The sequence below is a fragment of the Puma concolor genome, chromosome A1 (genome assembly GCF_028749965.1).
Source record: "Puma concolor isolate L17-30 chromosome A1, mPumCon1.1.hap2, whole genome shotgun sequence".
NCBI lineage: Eukaryota > Metazoa > Chordata > Mammalia > Carnivora > Felidae > Puma > Puma concolor.
This window is the reverse complement of record NC_141667.1, coordinates 35,067,708-35,088,134: the sequence shown is the minus strand read 5'-3', so window position 1 is coordinate 35,088,134 and position 20,427 is coordinate 35,067,708. Positions and strand designations below refer to the sequence as shown.

The 20,427-nt window shown below is 36.3% G+C and overlaps 2 protein-coding genes and 1 long non-coding RNA gene across 7 annotated transcripts in view; 2 read left to right on the top strand and 1 right to left on the bottom strand.

The window, feature by feature from the left end:
* The first annotated feature begins 610 nt into the window (after nt 1-610).
* SELENOP (selenoprotein P) lies at nt 611-11,711 on the top strand. Its single transcript, XM_025924795.2, has 5 exons — nt 611-766; nt 3,802-4,017; nt 4,275-4,487; nt 5,997-6,114; nt 10,225-11,711. Exons 2-5 carry the CDS (start codon nt 3,815-3,817, stop codon nt 10,864-10,866), a joined length of 1,176 nt encoding a protein of 391 aa, XP_025780580.2. The 5' UTR covers nt 611-766; nt 3,802-3,814; the 3' UTR covers nt 10,867-11,711.
* LOC147584094 (uncharacterized) lies at nt 6,123-8,029 on the top strand. Its single transcript, XR_015241059.1, has 2 exons — nt 6,123-6,846; nt 7,100-8,029. It is a non-coding gene; the product is annotated as an uncharacterized LOC147584094 (long non-coding RNA).
* The window catches only part of CCDC152 (coiled-coil domain containing 152), a 31,543-nt gene continuing 22,646 nt past the window's right edge, over nt 11,531-20,427 (bottom strand). For 4 of the 5 annotated variants that reach the window (XM_086678148.1, XM_086678138.1, XM_086678150.1 and 1 more), the window contains exons 5-8: nt 19,322-19,386; nt 17,130-17,232; nt 14,708-14,835; nt 11,792-12,794 (exon numbers count right to left, since the gene is read on the bottom strand). In XM_086678148.1, the coding sequence (XP_086534274.1) occupies nt 12,669-12,794; nt 14,708-14,835; nt 17,130-17,232; nt 19,322-19,386 (422 nt within the window). In that variant the 3' untranslated portion in view covers nt 11,792-12,668. Of the gene's footprint in view, nt 12,795-14,707; nt 14,836-17,129; nt 17,233-19,321; nt 19,387-20,427 lie in introns of all 5 variants that reach the window. The other variant, XM_025923771.2, reaches the window with a different exon arrangement.

Genomic DNA, 20,427 nt, shown 5'->3' with positions numbered 1-20,427 from the left:
ATGGTACTTATATTTGTAAATATTTTCCATTCAATTCTTAAATGCTTCTGTGGGATCCACAGGTCTTACAGGGAGTACAACATCTGTTACAATAAACTGAGGCTTGGTTTCCCTCTGCTAGGAGGCTTAGTTTCTTGTTCCTTTCCTTAAATGAAAAAGAAGAGAGCAGAGATCCTGTGAGATCCCACACAGATCCAAGTTTTAAACATAGATAATCCAAGCAACTCTGTAACGGCAGGAGAGGGAAAGATTTGAAACAGCAGGTGACTTTTGTAACAAAGCTCACACAGTCTGGGTTAGGCTAACCTGGCCACAACAGAGCAGAAGGAAAAAACAGATTTTTTTTTTTTTTTTTTTTTTAAAGCAGCAGCTTAACTTGCTGGCTCAGCAAATGTTTTTCCCTATTATAGTTTGAAAAAGAACATTACTTGGAGGCCCTTTTACCCTTAGTCCTTCCTCCCGCCCCGACTGTACCATTAAATCCTAGATACTGGGGTGACTAAAAAAGATAGGGAATAAATCAATAATCACAAAAAAGTTTCCCCCCATTTTATGCCTGGCAGCACGATGCTTTCTTTAAGTTGATTGTAACACCCAGTTCAGGGGTTTGCTCTGCTTGCAAGGTCACAGCCAGAGGGGGGCAGTGAACTTTGGACTACAGCCCGGGAGAGAGGTAAACAACAGGACTATAAATATCAGGGCTTCTGGCTGTGGAGCTGCGGAGCTGAGCAAAGAGAAAGGAAGCAGGCTGATCCGAAGGGGTTGTGTAAGTAGGAACTTTGTGTTCTCCAGTATTTCTTTTAGAGTCTGGTAAATAATTTGATTTTGAGTCTGATAAAATGTTTCTGTCCTTAGAATAGATTTTTTAAAAAAGAGAGATGGGTAAAGAGATAAAAATAATACAAAAGAAAGAACAAAAGGGTCTGGACTTGGGTGTGGTGGGTGGAGGTCCGCAGCCCTTTGCTGACTTCTGCCCTGTCTTGTGCCCCCGGAGGACAGAGATGGGAGCAGAGGAGGCTGGAAAAATCAGTTACTCTGCAAAGAGTTGTGATGTTATAGAGGCAGTTTTGCTTGTTTAAGCTTAAATGTCTCCCACTGCAATGCAGAGTGAGAACTCTAAGGAGAAATCAGCCCGTGGGTTTGAAGAGCAGAGACTGAAATACGGCGATTCTACAGTGCTGTAGAAACGTCCAGGGATACTGTGAGGAGTTTCAGGAAACAAACAAACAAAACAAAACAAAACAAAACAAAACAAAAAAAAATCCCTGGCGGCAGGGAGAGCAGGTTGGGTCCACTGGGCAGAAGTGGTTGCCCTTAAAAGAGTTCAAACCCATGTCAAATCAGGTGGTCTGTGATTAAGTGCAAAGTTTTGCAGTTTACAAGGTGAGTGGGTACTTTTAGGTGAATGAGGAAGGACCTTCAGATGCCAGTTTGAAGTTAAGGGAGAAAGTTTCTGCATATTCTGCCTTTTAATGGGGGAGTTTTAAACAAATGTTAGTCTGTATGTGGCCAGAAATCTAGTTCTGTGATTGAAAAGTGGTGAGATTAGTGAAATTTACAAATACTTTCAACAGCTTCTAATAAATCCTATTTAGTTATTTATAGATAGATATAACTATAGTCAAATGTTTATTATGCAAAAAAATGATCTTAAGACAAAGTTGAACGGCCTATTGAATATAACAGAAGAGGAAAATTTGCGAGTGTGAACACTGTAACCCACTACCCTTTATGTCTTTTTTCATCAAAAAAATTAAATGAAGGGAATAAGGGAAAAAGCCTTTTCATTTATATTCGCTACTTAGCCACTAGAAAGGGTATACAAAAGTGAAAGGGTATGGCAAAGTGAGGAAACCAAGCGCTGAATTTATGCTGAAGCTTCTATAGTTACTGAAATTCTATTCTAGAAAGTAGGGGAAATCGCTCCATCCTAGTAAAAAACCAGACAGATTGAATTGAATTATTTTGATGTTCTCCTTGCCATCCCAGGGCATAAACAAACAAAACCCTGGCTACTATAGTTATTAAAGGTGATCTACCTCATAGCTAAGAGGTCATGTTTTGGATTTAGCAGAACTGGTTTGAATCTAGTTTCTTTGGTGACTTAATATCTGTGTGGACTTGGGCAAGATGCCTAAACTCTCTTGGCCATGTTTCTTCAGCTGCAAAAGGGGGGTAATGGTCATATAGTTGTAAGGATTAACTGACATGATAAAAAAAAAAAAAAACTGCTTAGCACCACCTGCATAGAGTTCTGTAAATGCTCAATGAGCAGTAGCCATAATAAGGATAATTGTGTCACCAGTATAAATACTATCCTAAAGAAATTCCCTAGATTTAGTCCAGATATATCCTCTCTTTTTTTAAATATTAGAATTTTAAAAAACATTAGAATAGTTGGGATGGCCTTAATCATTTATCTGTCTCTCTTTAAGTTAGGCTCTTGGATTTTGTGATATTAAATGATATGAAAGATAATCAAGTTTTAAAAATTCTATACTTATCAGTGCACCAGATCCCAAATCAATCTGATTCTAACGTTTCTACTCCCATCTTAATTCTGGGCTCACTCTAACTTATCATTAGCTGCCTACTAGCAGCTATCATTAGCTCCCTCCTCCCATCCCTCCCCCCCCCCCCCCAAAGTACCTTTACTTTCTTATCCCAGATCAGTGCCTGAAAATGTGTCAACTTCCTAGTTCTGGAATGTTGCCCTGATCTCTCTCCACAGATTCTTACATCAGAATAAGCCTGTTCCTGGGTTTTTCTCTTTCTGCTCTTCTCTGCTGAATGTGTTCCTTGTTTTCACTATCTGCCTATAGTTCACCTGTTTCATGTGTACCTCCCTGCTGAGAGTTAGCCCTAGTCTGGGGAATATTTCTAGTCAGATATTTAACTTTTCTACTCAGAGGTACTTAACCAAGAACGTGCCATCTAGTCACAGAAATTTCTTGAAAGTAATGGTAGCCAATAAATAGACTGAGTGTGAATTGCAGTGGGTCTTAAATGGTTGAAGGGGTCGTGATTTGTGACATTTCTCCTTGGTCAGTCAGGCTTTTTCCTTTGGTTCCTATCTATCTTGGATGTGGTAGTAACATTTTGGCAGGCAGTTTTATACCTGAAAAGATTCAAGTCCTTTAATATTCACATACAGCTAGACTTTAAAGAATAAGAAGAACAAAAGGGAGCCGGACCCAAGAGAATTATAAATACAGAAGGCTTGAACATGAAGAACTAAGGGCCCCATATGGGCCACCTTCATGTTGGTAAACTGCCCTTACAGCCTCCTCTTTCTTCCGGGGTTCTCTTTCCATGCTGGCTCTTTTCATTTCTGTGCAGAATCCTCTACTTACCCTTTCCTTTCTTAGATTGGTGGAGGACAGAAAGCAGCAATCAGAACTTGGTGCATTTTAAATAAAAACAAAATCACGTCTGCAGAATGTTATTGGGTTATAGAGGGCACAGTCTCAAAATTTTTCTAAACATGTATATTCTCCTAGAGAAATACTGGGCTGCCTGTTCAGGCAGATTTCCATAGCATGCTTACTAAAGTATCTTGTCAGGTCAGATAGTTAAGAGGTGCTTTGACAACTCCCTTGCCTCTGGCTGATTTTTTACTCCTTTTGGGAAGATTTGGTGCAGGAAGGCCCAACATGATGAATGAGCCCAGCAACACTGGGATAGAATCAATGGGCTAGATAGTGATAGAAAGGGGGACTGTACTGGCTGTATTTCTAGAAATTCCTGGCTATGACTGTGAAGTCACCTGTGAAGATGACAGCAAGGTTTCCTCTTTTACAGGACAACCCCAGCAATGTGGAAAAGCCTGGGGCTTGCCCTGGCTCTCTGTCTTCTCCCATGGGGAAGAACAGAGAGCCAGGGACAAAGCTCTTTTTGTAAGCAGCCTCCAGCCTGGAGCATAAGGGATCAAAATCCAATGCTAAACTCAAGTGGTTCCGTGACCGTGGTTGCTCTTCTTCAAGCCAGCTGATACCTGTGCATCCTGCAGGCATCCAGGTGAGCTGGTTTCAGTGGTCTAGGATTTCTCAAGGGGAAAGCTATTAAATACATAATACATACATACATAAAATAAAATAGAAATGGAAAAGATGTATTTATTAAATCACATTTTATAAAGAAGAGATATGAGTAAGTAAAAAAAAAGTAGTAAGAGAGTTTCATGTAAAAAAAGAGTGAGGAGAGAGAAGTCACTAATAAATTCAATGAGATTTTTCCTTTTTTTTTTTTTTTTGTATTTTTCCCAAATATTTTAGATTGGAAGACCTGAGAGTAAAACTGGAGCAAGCAGGATATTTGAACATCTCTTATGTTGTTGTTAATCATCAAGGACTCTCTTCTCGATTAAAATACATGCATCTTAAAAATAAGGTTTCAGAACATATTCCTGTTTATCAACAAGAAGAAAACGAAACAGATGTCTGGACTCTCTTAAATGGGAAGAAAGATGACTTCTTCGTATATGACAGGTGTGTATACACACACACATGCACACACACAACCCAAATTAAAAGATGCCTTCTTAGCATTTAATTTAATAGTGATTTAAAATAAGACATCTTCTTTTGTTTTTATTACCAAGTACTCAGGTGAGCTATTAAAATGGTTTTAATGTTTTATCTCAAAACTGACTTTCTTCTGTGCAAAAGAACTCACCATTCTAGTAGGGAAATACAGAAAATTGACTATAATCCCCCCCCCCCAATAAATTAGCATTCTGCCTCAATAAAAGGATCAATTTGTGTATCAAGTACAATTCAAACCTGAGAATTTGCAGAATAACTACACTTTGCAGACCACTTTTTTATCTTTAATCTGATTAATAATTTAAAGGGTACACACCTGAATTTCTGAACTATAAAGTGTTAATCATTTAGATCTAATCTGCATGAATCTGCTTTTGATTCCATGAATGAATAAAACATTTGTATCTTAAGGGAACCTCCATGCTTACATTATTTGATATTACCAACATTTTTAGTTGGTGCTGTTTTCTTTTGACTCTTCAGAAATGGTGAGGCATACTCTGCTTAGACCTAAGCCCTACTTCATCTTACTCTAAATATTTTTAATATTACATACTCTTTTAGGACTGCAGACTTCTAATTTAGACAGTTGCAAAGTGTAGCTCTTTGATAGTCACATAATATTATATATCCTGGGAAAAATGTGGGAAAGAAGGACATTTCAACTCCACTATTTCTGAGAATGCTGAGTATTATAATTCCATTTCTTTCATTATGCTGAAATTTTTGTTGCATCAGACATTTTTATTTTTATTAAAAAAATTTTTTTAACGTTTATTTATTTTTGAGACAGAGAGAGACAGAGCATGAATGGGGGAGGGTCAGAGAGAGAGGGAGACACAGAATCTGAAACAGGCTCCAGGCTCTGAGCCATCAGCACAGAGCCTGACGCGGGGCTCGAACTCACGGACCGCGAGATCATGACCTGGCCGAAGTCAGATGCTTAACCGACTGAGCCACCCAGGTGCCCCAATCAGACATATTTTTAAATGGCTATTGGCCAAGACTTGAGGATACTATAATTTTTTGTTGTTTGAAATTTGTGCTGCCATAGCAGTTATGAAAACCTCATGTGATTTGCAGAGCCTGATTTATGGTAAGGTAGTGGTTTGTGCATTCATAGAATTTATAAGTCTATACCAAATTGTATTCGGCCAAGTCACAGTGACTTGACTATGTATTTTGATATCATTTATAGTGGCATATCTAGAAGATTTCAAAACGCTGGTATGAGACTCCCGGTAGTCTTGCTCTGACCTAACCTGGTATGTGGTGCCAGGGAGCTCACGTGAGACCCCATTCAAGGAAGTTTATTGGAGGTGTGAATGGGTCTTAGTTATAAGACCATTAAACCAATAGCACCTTTCCCAAACTGCTTGAGTATGATCATGATACAGAAAATATTGTAATGATATGTAATGATAAATGTAATGTTTGCCCTTTTTTTTTTAGATGTGGCCGTCTTGTATACCATCTTGGTTTGCCTTACTCCTTCCTAACTTTCCCATATGTAGAAGAAGCCATTAAGATCGCTTACTGTGAAAAGAAATGTGGAAACTGCTCTCTCATGGTATTTTATTTTTCTCAATTATTTCTCCTGGGAGAAAAGAGAAAGTCTTTTAAGCTTTCTCTAAATAAGTTAATATTTCATGATCAATTAGCTAAGCAATGTTTCTGTTGGTATACTATAAATAAACAACAGTGATTTTTATAATTACTGCCTATTATGTAACATACACTGTAAGACATTTTTTCCAGATCTGTATTGCTGCTTTTATCTAGAAGGAGTTTATAAAACAAAAACCAACATAGATGGCATATTTCAAATACCACCGAATGATGTTGGGTGTGTTCAAAATGCCTAAAGAATTCAGCCAACATAAAATATTATTGTAGTACCCTGAATGTGTTCACACGAGAGCATAGTGATGGCAAAGCTTATTCATGGCATTACCTGAAATGGAATTGAGGCCCAGATAGTTACTTACGATATCAAAGATCTAAGACTGCAGCTTTCCCATGAAGCCCTTACACTGTCTGCCCACTCTGCAGTCAGAATTACTGCATTTATTTCACAGTGGAATAAGTTTTCTACTTGTTACTGATATTTTTCTCCTAACAACCATGAGAATATTTACTCCTTTTTATGAGAAGCTCTACATTCAAGTATTGTTTATAAAAAGATACTCAAGGAATTGATTTTAATTTATATTAACTAGACTCCCCCCTCCCCATATTGAAAAGGAAAACAATTACAAACAATGTTTCCTTAATAGGGAAAATTGGCAAAATTTGAACTCAGGTTTATTTATTTATTTATTTTTTTAAAGTTTTTTTTTTTCAACGTTTATTTATTTTTGGGAGAGAGAGAGAGACATAGCATGAACGGGGGAGGGGCAGACAGAGAGGGAGACACAGAATCGGAAACAGGCTCCAGGCTCTGAGCCATCAGCCCAGAGCCCGACGCGGGGCTCGAACTCGCGGACCGCGAGATCGTGACCTGGCTGAAGTCGGACGCTTAACCCACTGCGCCACCCAGGCGCCCCTGAACTCAGGTTTAAAAATAGTTCTGAATTTTATTTGAGAGCTATACATCCTTCAGATTTTTCCAGTTGTAAAGAAGCCATCTCGATTTGTAATGAATTATTTAATTAATTAATTTAGTTGTTGTGGAGCACAACAGGTTAATTACTCTAGTTGTATAATTTTTCACATTTTAATCTTCATTATAATCCTATGAAGCTTCGTCTACTCTTTCTAAAGATGGGGAGACTGAAGTAATGCAAATAAAGTATTAACTCAATGTCTGACTTCTACTAAGTATGTAATAAATGCTAGTTATATTGATTCCTCATATTCTGGGACTATTTTGCATTTTTGCAAATGCCTAATAGTTATAAATATACCCCGTTATATTGAAACAAAGGCAGAAACAGTCCCATAACATGCTTAAAATTTATGAACCTCTTGTAAATAGGATATACCATATAGATCTGATGTGCCAAATCAAATTGGAGTTTTCCTTTTTCATAGTATCCTAGATGCCATCAATTGTAGGACACATTATTTTATGTACTATTTTAAAAATGCTGTCAGCTAAGGTAGGACACTGTTATTACAACACCATCAATAATAGGATGCATTCTGATTTTAAAGATATTAAAATGTGAAAAAAATACCTTGTAGGATCAATAAAACCTAGTAATCCGTTTCAGAAACTAATGAGACCGCTACTGTCAACTTTTGAACATTTAGAACATTACATAGTATATTTTAAACATTTGTCAAGTTGTTTATAAGCTTTTAATCAAATAACATTAAATACTCAAAAGGAAACAGGCGACAAAACTAAAAGGCATCCTGTGGAATGGGAGAAAATAGTTGCAAATGACATATCCGATAAAGGGTTAGTATTCAAAATATATAAAGGACGTCTAAAACTCATCACCAAAAAAAAAAAAAAAAAAGAATAATTCAATTAAAAATTTGGCAGAAGACATGAATAGACACTTTTCCAAAGAAGACATACAGATAGTCAACGGACACATGAAAAGATGCTCAGCATCACTCATCATCAGGGACACATAAACCAAAACTACAATGAGATGTCACCTCACACTTGTCAGAAGGGCTAAAATCAACAACACAAGAAATAACAGGTCTTGGTGAAGATGTGAACAAAGGGGAACCATCTTATACGGTTGGTGGGAAGGCAAACTGGTGCGGCCACTCTGGAAAACAGTATGGAAGTTCCTCGGAAAGTTAAAGATAGAACTACCCTATGACCCAGCAATTGTGCTACTAGGTAGTACTAGTATTAGTACTAATTCAAGAGGATACGTGCACCCTGATGTTTATAGCAGCATTGTACGCAATAGCCAAATTATGGGAACGGCCCAAGTGTCCGCTGATTGGTGAATGGATGAAGATGTGGTGTATATACAATGGAATATTACTCAGCCATAAAAAAGAATGAGATCTTGCCATTTGCTATGGATGTGGATAGAGCTAAAGAGTATTATGCTAAGTGAAATAAGTCCGAGAAAGACAAATGCCATATGATTTCACTCATATGTGAAATTTAAGAAAAAAACAAATGAACTCACAGGGATAAAAAAGAGAGCCAAACCAAAAAACAGATTCTTAATTACAGACAACAAACTGAGGGTTGCGGGAGGGGAGGCGGGCAAGGGGACTAGGGTAAATAGGTGATGGGGATTGAGGAGTGCACTTGTCATGAGCATCAGATGATGTGCAGAAGTGTTGAATCACTATAGTGTACACCTGAAACTAATATTACACTGTATGTTAATTAATAGGAATTTGAAGAAAAGCTTAAAAAATAGCATGAAATTCTCAAAAGTAATTCAGAAATAACCAAAAACTGTACCACTTAATAGTTGTATGCAAAAATCCATGGAATTTTTAACCTTTCAAAACACAGAACCATACCACTTAGAAAATCAGTTTGAGAGATGAAAAAGACTCACTAAATTTATAAATCACTTTAGGGTAAAAGTTTCATATGATATTGCGATATCTATAAGCTTTGAGCTTATATTCGTAGGCACACAAGACAATAAAGACTTGGCAGCAAATTAACTAGATTGAGGCAGAATGGGATTGTATGCCCAATGGAAGATGGGCGGTAATTTGCTACTTGCAGCTGCCAGCTCAACAGTAGGGACACAGTAACAAGACTGGTGAATGGTGAAGTTCAAAACATTTCCTGGCATAAGCTGAGGCGTGAAAAACTGATTTTCAGCAGAGTTTATTGGCATTTTTGAATTAGCAGAAATTAGTTTGCTTCAGAATAGAACATTAAGTATGAATATAATATTAGAAGTATCCATATAGTTCAGCTGCTTTTAGGATTTGATATTTGTTTGACTTTACTGCAATCGATGTAAGTTCTTTTAACCAGTTTATTTAGTTTTGATTCTGCAGATGTAAATATAGTGGTTTGGCTTTCTTTTTAAGCCTTCTGTATCTCTTAAATTCTTCTTCAGGGTTCTTAAAAATCAGGGAAATGCTCTTGATAAGAAAAGGAAAATTTGAATTCTGCTATTGATTTAACCAGTATAGAAGCTTAGGCGAACTACTGAATTTTATTTATTTATTTATTAAAAAAAAATTTTTTTTAAACATTTTTATTTATTTTTGAGACAGGGAGAGACAGAGCATGAACAGGGGAGGGTCAGAGAGAGGGAGACACAGAATCTGAAACAGGCTTCAGGCTCTGAGCTGTCAGCACAGAGCCCGACGCGGGGCTCGAACTCACGGACTGTGAGATCATGACCTGAGCCGAAGTCGGCCGCTTAACCGACTGAGCCACCCAGGCGCCCCTGAACTGCTGAATTTTAATTGTCTTGTGCTTTGTTTTATCTATTTGCAAAACATTAATGTTAATTCCTTTGGAAGATGCTTGAGGATTCTCTGATTAAATGCAAACTTTGCACAAGAAGAACTTTATAATTATGTATGATTGGAACCAAATTTTAATAAAAAGTCTGGGTGTTGAAACATCAAAATTTTATCTCATTAACATGATGCTAGAAAAACAAAGCCAGTTTAATCCTAATTACTTTGAATTTTATATATGTTAGCTTTATAAATAATTTTTTGTGCACAGCTCCTAAATCTACAAATTTGTTGAAAATGATTCATAAATTTGTTCTAGACACCGGAAGATGAGGACTTCTGTAAAATTGTATCTTCAGCTACCGTGGGAAATACAACTGAGGCTCCACAGCCACATCACCACCACGACCATCACCACCATCATCACCATCATAATCATGAGCATGGGCATCAGCATCATGGGAATGGTGAACTTGCAGAGAACCAGCAACCAGAAACACCAGATGTCCCTGGGCACCCCTCTTCTCAAGTCCCTCATAACCACCACAAGCACAAGGACCACCAAAGACAGGGCCATCCAGAGGACTGAGATATGCCAGCAGGCAGTGAAAGTTTACAACTTTCTGTCCCACCAAAGAAGCTCTGACGAAAGGGATGTATAAATCAATTACACTGCAAATTGCCCAAAGATTCAGAGTTGGCTCCTAGCAGCTGATGCTGACACTGACGACATCTGATATTTGAAAAAACAGGGTCTGCAATCACCTGACAATGTAAAGAAAACCTCCCCTCTTTATGTAGCTGACAGGGACTCTGGGCGGAGGAGAACGTCATTGAATCTTGACAGTGACGTTTACCTCCTGCTGCCTGACACGCAATTCAGCAGCCCAAGCCCACAGAGGCCAGCACCAATTGAAGCTGAGAAAATAAGGCCAAAATGTGAAAATGACCTTCATACTAAATATTTTAAATAGGATTTTACTCCCCAAGTCAGTCTAGACAATTTCGTTTCCAGCATTTTTATATGCTACCTAATTAACAATGATCTAAAACTAAGAATTGGATTTGTACAAAACACGGGGAAATCTATTATATTGGCTCCCAAATTTTAAAATTTAAGTCAAAGAAATTTTGACCTAAACCAAATTTTTATTATTTTATTATAAAGGTGATTGCAGCACTTGGTTAATATGTTTTTCTTTTTCTTTTTCCAGCATTCTACTTGTATTAATGAGAACAGAGACATAAACTATGACCTAGGGGTTTCTGTTGGATAGTTAGCAATTTAGAATGGAGAAAGAACAACAAAGACATGTTTTCCATTTTTTTCTTTACTTATTTCTCAAAAAAATACTTGTCTTTTTAATCTTACATTTTTAACTGATTAAATCTTATAAAGAACTGCCTTTATAATTCTTTCAGGTTCCAGAAATACTGACACATGAATATTTTGCTGTGACTACATTTTAAATATCCATTTATACTTTGTATGTCTAAGAGTCATAGTCTTGATTTTTACTATCACATATGAATGAAACTCTTATTTTCTTTATCTAGCATTATATCATACTGTTTAAAATTTGAGATAGTCTGTCTTGAAAGATGTAATGGAGAAGGTAAATGAATGTTGTCTGTCTCTTGATTGCTTAGAAAGTATTTCCATAGTCAATGATGGTTCAATAGGTAAACTACGTGCTATAAACCTGAACTCCTCTATGGTTAATACTATTAAGCAAGAATGTGGTACACACAGTTGGCCAAATGTGGATTTGTTTAAATAAACTCAATTTAAAATGTTTAAAGCGATCTTTTTTTCATTGTTATTATTTAGGTAGTATGTTATATTAATGACAGAAGTGGCATTTTCAACTGCTTTTAAAGAAATTAAGTAGCAACTAATGAATTTACTGTCATACTCAAAACCGTCTACGCTTAGGGCAAGAACCTTTGTCAAAAGGTTTAAGTTGAGAATCTTTGTCAACAGACAGACGTTGCTCTAAATTGCGAATGGTATTACGAAGAACTGCAATCTCCTTGTTTTTTTCTTCTTGAAGATGTTGAAGCTTCTAAATAAAGCAGCAAAACATTTGTTATTGCAATTCAGAAATAGTAAGATTAAATACAAGAAGCAATAAAACAACAAAAACTACATTTCTGGTTTAAGTAGATTAAAAAAGCTTGTTTTGAAAGGTTTATGATTTTATTTTTATGAGGCATATGGGGTACAACTGGAATAAGGATATTAAAACACGTTTTAGCACCATTTGTTTTAGTTTATTCTCTTTTTTGTATATAGCTTGAAGTTCTGAATCATAAAGTAGGAGTTGAACAATAAAAAAAATATATTACCTAAGTGCCTAAATAACTTCAGAATAGTAGGTCAGCCTTAGTTCAGAACAGATCATGGAATTCCTTACATGACCAAAGATCAGAGGACTTCTCTAACGTTTTAATTTACTGCTAAGATTTACTAGGTCTTTAAATTTTTTAAAGTTTTATTTATTTTTGAGAGAGAGAGGGAGAGAGGAGGAGAGAGAGGCTCAAACTCGTGAACTACGAGATCATGACCTGAGCTGAAGTTGGACACTTAACTGACTGAGCCACCCGGGCACCCCTAAGATTTACTATTTTAAATTGAAAGTGACTTTTAAATATTATTCAAGACCTAGTATCTTTCTGGTTGTGTGATATATTTTAAGAAAAACTGTTAAGTATATTGTTAGTAAATACTAGATAGCTTTTATAGAAACACACTGAGAACGTTTATTTTCTTACACAATGGCTATGGAAAAAAATCTCACATACCCTTCTGTAGATACTCTGTGGCAAAACAGTAGAATCTGCATAGGATTTTGATTTAGTTTGAACTCTTGCTAGTTTGGCATCAAACTGAATCAAGTTTAAAAAGAAAGTCATTGAGAACATTCTAGTTAAACAATTGCTTCTATAAATATAAGTATAATCCATTATATCTTTTAACATGTAATCTCTAATTTAAGTATATTCTCTGTACAATACAATATAGAGAAGTTTTTCTTTAAGAAACAGTTTTTAAGAAAGAGCAAGGAACACCCAAACAAGATTAACCTTGCTCCATGTTAAAATTTCCTGGGGAGCTTTTTAAAAGTACCAAATACCTGGGCACTACCTTAGAGATTCTGGGATGGAGTCAGCATTATCTTTTTAAGACATTAAAAAGATAGATGATAGATGATTCTATCATGCAAGGCAAAGAATCTAGATAACTAGGGTTGAGAATCTAGTTAAAGATGGATAAAAATATTTTCACATTACTGTGAGTATCCTTTTGTAAAGAAATGTAGTATAGTCAACAGTCATGGGATAAAAACTCACATACTCTACTGTAAAAACTTTGAGACTAAGTGGTAGAATCTGGATATAATTTTGTTGATTCAGTCTGAACTCTTTTGACATTAAACTGAATCAGGTTTAAAAAATTCTCATAAGTCATTCTTACAGGTCATATATACATATATTTTTTGCAAAATCTTTCATTATAATTCTTCCCTTCGGGTTGAGTTCAGTGTAGCCTCTCTGTGGTCTAAAAACAAACTCTGTGAGATTGTGTTCTGGTTTGAGGAGGAAAATGGATAGCTACAATGAAGACGAGGAACAAAAAGAGTTGTGTGCATCAGTGTAAACCACAGATTTGGGCTCCACCAGAGAGACAGGGCACAGATGGCAAACAAAATGCACATTTGCAATCAATGGATTAGAAGTTGATGGTAGAACCTGAAACATGGCTTATTGTTTCTCAGTTGGCTATCCAGACCTCTCTGTGGGTTGTGGGCACACTTGACCAGAGACAGTAGCAGCAGCAAAATGCCTCTCAAGTCAACATCAGTTCCCTTTTGCTCAAAGATTATACAGATTTCAACACTGAACCTCACCAAACACCCCAGAGATACCAAACATCCATGAACGTGAATAGTAAGTTATCTTTAATAACTAAACTGGGGAATTCTGACAACATAAAGTAAGGTGGGAGTCAGACTGGGGAAAAGCAATGGAAGAATGATGGAAATGGAGATGGGTAGCATCTAGAAAAAAATTTTAAAGAACAAATATATTGTCAAAACATCAATGTCTCTGAGATTCTGACATCTGGTTAAACAACCTACTGAAAAGGCTTTAGAGCCTAGAACTAGAACTGCAGCCTTTGAGATGCCCTATGTAAGGTCCCTTTAACATTTATTTATTTTTTAAATTTATTTTTATTATTATTATTTTTTAAATACAATTTATTGTCAAATTGGTTTCCATACAACACCTTTAACATTTTTTTAAACATCTAGTCTGTCTGCCCTTCTGATATGTATTGTCCACACATTTATTAGGGAGCAACCTGCCTCTTTTTAATAAAAGTTGAAGGAATTTCTATTGGTTTACCAGGGTTCCACAATTTCTGCTGAGGAGAGAAAAATGTTAACGATTAGATACACTCTCCCCACTGCTGGAATGGTAGTCCTATGAAGCTTGCATAGACTCAGCTACAAAGTGTGGGTAATCCTTGAATTATCGATCTCCAGTCTCAGAGTAAACAGTACCCTCTCTGGAAACCAGGACCTTTTGAACGACTGAAGAATCCCACCTTCCAGCCAAATGCTGCAAGATAGCGTAGCTAGCGTGGTCTGGTGTTTGAGAACTGCACGTGATGGAGAATGAGTGTGTCGGGGTTGTTTCTATACCTGAAGTTTATCTCACTGTGATGAAAAATAACCAAAATTCAATCTAGACTTGAGGGATGCATCTTCAAATTTAGCAGACCCTTAAACACTTACCTCGAGCTGTAATTTGATTATTTCACTTTGTTTTTCCTTTTCTTGAGTTTTTAACTTTGCATTTAACTCTGAAATTTCCACCTCCTTTTTCTCTATCAGTTCTTTATGCTTTTCTTCATTTGACTCAACTGAAGAAAACGAAAATAAATAAATAACTAATCAGTTAATTCATCTTAACATTTCAAACATTTTATAAGCTTGTATTTCATTAGCATTTTAAACAATCCATAAGCAAGTACATTTTGGTAATAAGTAAACATATTTTAGAAACTGTTTATATGCAGGGTAGGTTTTATATATTTTGAATAAGCCCCTACAAAATGCTTGAAACACAAAGATCACCCATTAACTGCTTCTGAACAAATACGCTGATTTAACTGAATCAGCTGCTTCTGAACAAATACGCTGATATAAACATGAATTATATATAGGGGTGTCTGGGTGGCTCAGTCAGTTAAGTGTCCGACTTTGACTTGGGTCATGATCTCGCAGTTTGTGAGTTCGAGCTCTGCATCAGGCTCTGTGCTGACAGCTCAGAGCTTGGAGCCTGCTTCAGATTCTGTGTCTCCCTCTCTCTGCTTCTCCCCTGCTTGTGCTCTCTCTCAAAAATAAACAAACATTTAAAAATTTTTAAAAAACAGGGGCGCCTGGGTGGCGCAGTCGGTTGAGCGTCCGACTTCAGCCAGGTCACGATCTCACGGTCCGTGAGTTCGAGCCCCGCGTCAGGCTCTGGGCTGATGGCTCAGAACCTGGAGCCTGTTTCCGATTCTGTGTCTCCCTCTCTCTCTGCCCCTCCCCTGTTCGTGCTCTGTCTCTCTCTGTCCCCAAAATAAATGTTGAAAAAAAAATAAAAAAATAAAAAAAAAAACACAAAAAACAATTTCTAAAAAAAAAAAAAAAAAAAAACATGAATTATATATAATTATATAATATATAAATAATATAGTAATAATAAAATTAATAATTAATTATTAATAATATAACATATTAATAATATATAATACATATAATATTATATATATATATATATATATATATATATATATATATATATATATATGAGAGACAATAAATAGGAGACTTAGTGGTTAAACAGGGACACAAGGCCTGGGTTCCTAGGTACAGGGGGTCCCAAATTACTGGATGATTCTAGAGCTACATCAAACCCCCGCTATACTCTGTTCCACGTGATTGGGCCTCTGTCATGTTCACACCATGTCTCTATGCTTCATCAAATTTCCTCTGGTCTTATCTTTCCTATTCCTACTAGTGATACCATATTATCCAGTATGGGAGTCTCAAGGACATTTCTGACTTCAGGGGGAAAAGAAGGAGTCAACTCATCCACAAGCCCCACAAATAAGGGGTCTCCATCCATGATTAATCCCCTACTTACTTAGTTTCAAGCCTCATTTTTGCCTCAGTTGGACTCTATGTCCAGGCTCTTAATCACAAGTCTCTACACCCTATACACTGTTGCCAGGTTAGTCTTCCTAAAGCATACCTCTAAGTATGGCCATCACTTTCTCAGAAACCTTTAATCCCTCCCCCCCCTTTTTTTTTATCCTAAAATTCAAGGGGTCAAAGAATCCAGCCCTAGCCATGGCTGCTGGCTTTTTTCTTGCTAACCTTTCTGTGTGGTGCAAAGAAGAGGTAAGAAATAGACTATTATTCCCTAGAATGTCCTATGTCTTCCCCTCTCTACGTCTTGGCTTCTATTTTCTTTCTACTGAGAGACTCTTTTTTTCCATCCTCTCCAGTGAACTTTAGCCATATTCAATCTTCAGGATCAGGGCCTTGTACTTAACAGTGCTGAAGGACAAAAGTTAGTAACTTTGATAAAGTTCAAGTTAGAATGTTTTCCTTCATTGTTTGTGCTTTTTAATTCTTTCCAAGGAGTTGTAGCTAACTCAAGTTCACAAAGATTATCTTCTATGCTTTCTTCTAGCAGTTTTGTAGATGTAGGTTTATATTCTGACATCCATTTCCAGCAAATTTTTACCTATGTTGTACATAAGTATGGGCTCATTTGGAAAAGTTTTTGTTACTTTTATGAAACCATATAACTCTCAGCATAAGATCATGAGACCTGCTTTAATAAAGGAAGAAATTTTATTATTGAAATTATATCCTATATGCCAAGTATATAAATATTAAAGGTATTATACATTTCACATTAATTTTTATATAAGGACATTAGCTGCTTCATATTAAATAATGTTAAGTACAAAAACCATAAATCCAGCTTAGAAATGTTGTAATTTATATCACATAAATAAATTGAAAGGTACAAAACCCAAATTAAAATGCATCAAGGCAATGTTCATTCAAGAATACGGGCAATTACTGAAAAAAGTTTATACATGCATTTAAATTATTTTATGATGTCTTAGAATTCAGTAGGTCAAAAATAAAAACTTACTTTTTTCCTGCATATCCTGATAAAGTTTCCTTATTTCTATTTTATGTCCCTCCTCTTTGATTTTCATTTCACTCATAAGTTTGGCAATATTATTCTTATATTCCTAAAGATTAAAACACATATTAATTCTTCAGTTTAAATATATGTACACAACTTTCCACTAATTAGAAAGGTGAAATTCAGGGGCGCCTGGGTGGCGCAGTCGGTTAAGCGTCCGACTTCAGCCAGGTCACGATCTCGCGGTCCGTGAGTTCGAGCCCCGCGTCGGGCTCTGGGCTGATGGCTCAGAGCCTGGAGCCTGTTTCCGATTCTGTGTCTCCCTCTCTCTCTGCCCCTCCCCCGTTCATGCTCTGTCTCTCTCTGTCCCAAAAATAAATAAACGTTGAAAAAAAAATTAAAAAAATAAAATAAAATAGAAAGGTGAAATTCTCATACTTTATATTAATTGTTAATATGTAACCATATCTAGAGAGGAAAGATACTGTTTATCGCTTGAATAATCAGCTTTGAGAAGGAACAATTTCTGATCCAAGGAGATACAGCCCATCCAGAGACAATGTATTCTTATCTTTGCTTCCTGAATACTCATCACCAGTGTTTAACATATCATATAATCTCAAAGTATTTTGGTAACTGTATAAATAAATGCCATGATACCATTAAAATATGTCAATTAAAGCCAAAGTTATACTTTAGAGCTAATAGTACATTCTGTTCGATAGCTGGCAAGCTTAACCTAACATAGGATGACTCCTTTGAATGTGACCTGATGTTCTGTTTCTGAAAATTATATAAACAGCCCTAATTCCCAGAAGGAAGTTAAGCACTACCCATGGTAAAGGTTAGTTTTATGAGGAGGAGGCTAGAGAAGAATGAATTTGGGAGTTGAGAAGTGCTTGACAAGTGCCTGAGATTAGTTTCTTAGGTTGCTGCAGCATAGAAATGATCATTGTGTTAATGTGGACAGTCGCATTCAGAGAGGTGTTGGAAGAGAAAGCCCCCAAAGATAAAATTTACAATTTTTCCAGAGGGATGTTCCTACATAAACCACTTACAGTCCTAAGATGTAGGCAGGAGAAAAGGAAAGCAGCAAGAATAAAAATAAAATAGGATACTAAGAAAGGTACATTAATGAAGGCAAGAGGTTCAAGAAAAGCTTCTAAACATCATAAAAGCAGGGACTTTATTTTTACTCATCATGATGTCTCCAATTCCTATAGTATCTTAGGCTAAGCAATATTCTATGGCTTGACATTTTAGAAGAGAAAGAAGGTAAAAATTTCTCCCCCTTTTCTCTGCCCCAATGATACCCTAACTGTACCATCTATCATTGAGCTTTATAGGAAAGGTATGGAAAGAATGGGAAAGAAGAAAGGAAAGGGATAAAGGAAAGGAAAAATAAAGGGTGGGATATATTCCACACATATTTAAATTAACTCAAGTGAGGAACCAGATTGAATATGGAAATGATCCTTCAACTTGAAGTTCTAAGCTTGATACAGATCCAGTTTGAGTTTTGGAAATCTTAGGTCTGCCAAGGTTTGACATGTTGGCTCTTGGGAAAGGAGAAAAAAATTATGATAATAAGCCTCCCAAAGGGTGGTGGGAGCTGACATTTACTGAGCACTTTTTATGTTCTAAGCACTGTGTTATTTGTTCTATAATTGCTGCCGTATGCTGTTCCTATAGGAGAAAAGAAAAAGTAGCAGAGGGTATGGTAGCCCTGGGGAGAGAAATAATTGGTTATCCACATAAAGTCTTCCCTTCGTTTGGATGATGTAATAAAATTGCAAAAGGTTACTTAAATCAGAAAGATCAAGACTCATTTATTTTATGGTAAAAAGTTTAAAACTGCTAATTAATATAACAGAGTATACTCTATAGTAAAAGTTTTATTAACATAATTTAAAAATATGTAGCAAAATAGTTGTATCTCTTTTTGGTGGGAAGACAAAGTAATATAAGTGATACCTTAGTGCGTTATAGTCTGCAAAGAGACTAGAGTCCTTAAAACTGTTATTTCTTTAAGAAATTTTATTCATTAAAAATTCTGGCACACACATACACATATATATATTTCCTTTCCAAATTTTGGCTGTCCTTATTAATGAAAACCACCCTCCTTTTTTTCTAATTTGAGAAGACAAATGCTCTACAGGAATTTGATTGAATACAAAAATACATAAACTCACTTGTTCATGAGACTTCAGCTTTTCTCTCATAAGATCAGCATTTCTTTTTAGTTGTTCATTTTCACCTATGTAAAAATAACCAGAGGGCATCCTAATACACAAAACATTTTAACTAACATGGGAATACATTTAACATTTTGAGTTTCCTTTCATATATGCATTCAACACATACATACAGCATCTACTACACACGAGGTTGCATGCATGGCGCTGGAAATATTGAAACAAACAAAATTATTGCTCTTCAAAGAACTTACGGCCAAACGGTAAAACAGATGTGTAAGTGGTTATGATATGCTATGATAATTGCTCTGGAATGGCAGTGTGTCTGAAATACCATGGGGACTTGTGGAAAAAAAGTCTTATTCAGCCTGAAGTCAGGAAAGGATTTACAGAAGAGAAACCATTTGCACTAAGACTTACATGATAAGGGTTACCCCATGTGGCAGGAACGCATTTCACATACATAAAACTGCACAGAAGACTTTGGGCTTGAGTGACTATAGCACATTTGGGCAAGTTACAATTCAAATACAGTATTGTTGGAATGTAAACTCTGAGGAGGATGTGCTACATAGGTTGAAGCCATATCCTAATAGGAGATGGACATATTGCATATGAATGGCTTTAAGTTTTATCTTATAGGTTACAGTCAAAGAACTTTGAACAGTGAAGGGAAATGATTAGTTACATGTTGAAAAAATGATCTGGCAGTGTAGATGACGAATGGGCAGGTTTTGACCCTAGATGAATGGGTATCAGTAAAAATAGATCAAGTAGGAAATAACAGGAGCCTCAATTAGGTCAGTGGCAGCAGGACATAAAAGAAAATGAAGATAATTATTTAGATGGTAAGATTACCAGGAGACTTATGACTGACTGGATAGCAGAGGCAAAAAGGAAAGGGGAACTTTTGCTTTCTAGGTTTCTGGTTTGGGTAATTGAAAAATGTTTTGGTGCCTGGGTGGGCTCAGTTGTTAAACATCTGACTTTGGTTCAGAACACGACCTCAAGGTTCATGAGTTGAGTCCCATATCCAGTGAGTTCAAGCTCTGGTAAAACCGGAGACCCGCTTCAGGTGAGCCCTGCTTCTCTCTCTCTCTGTC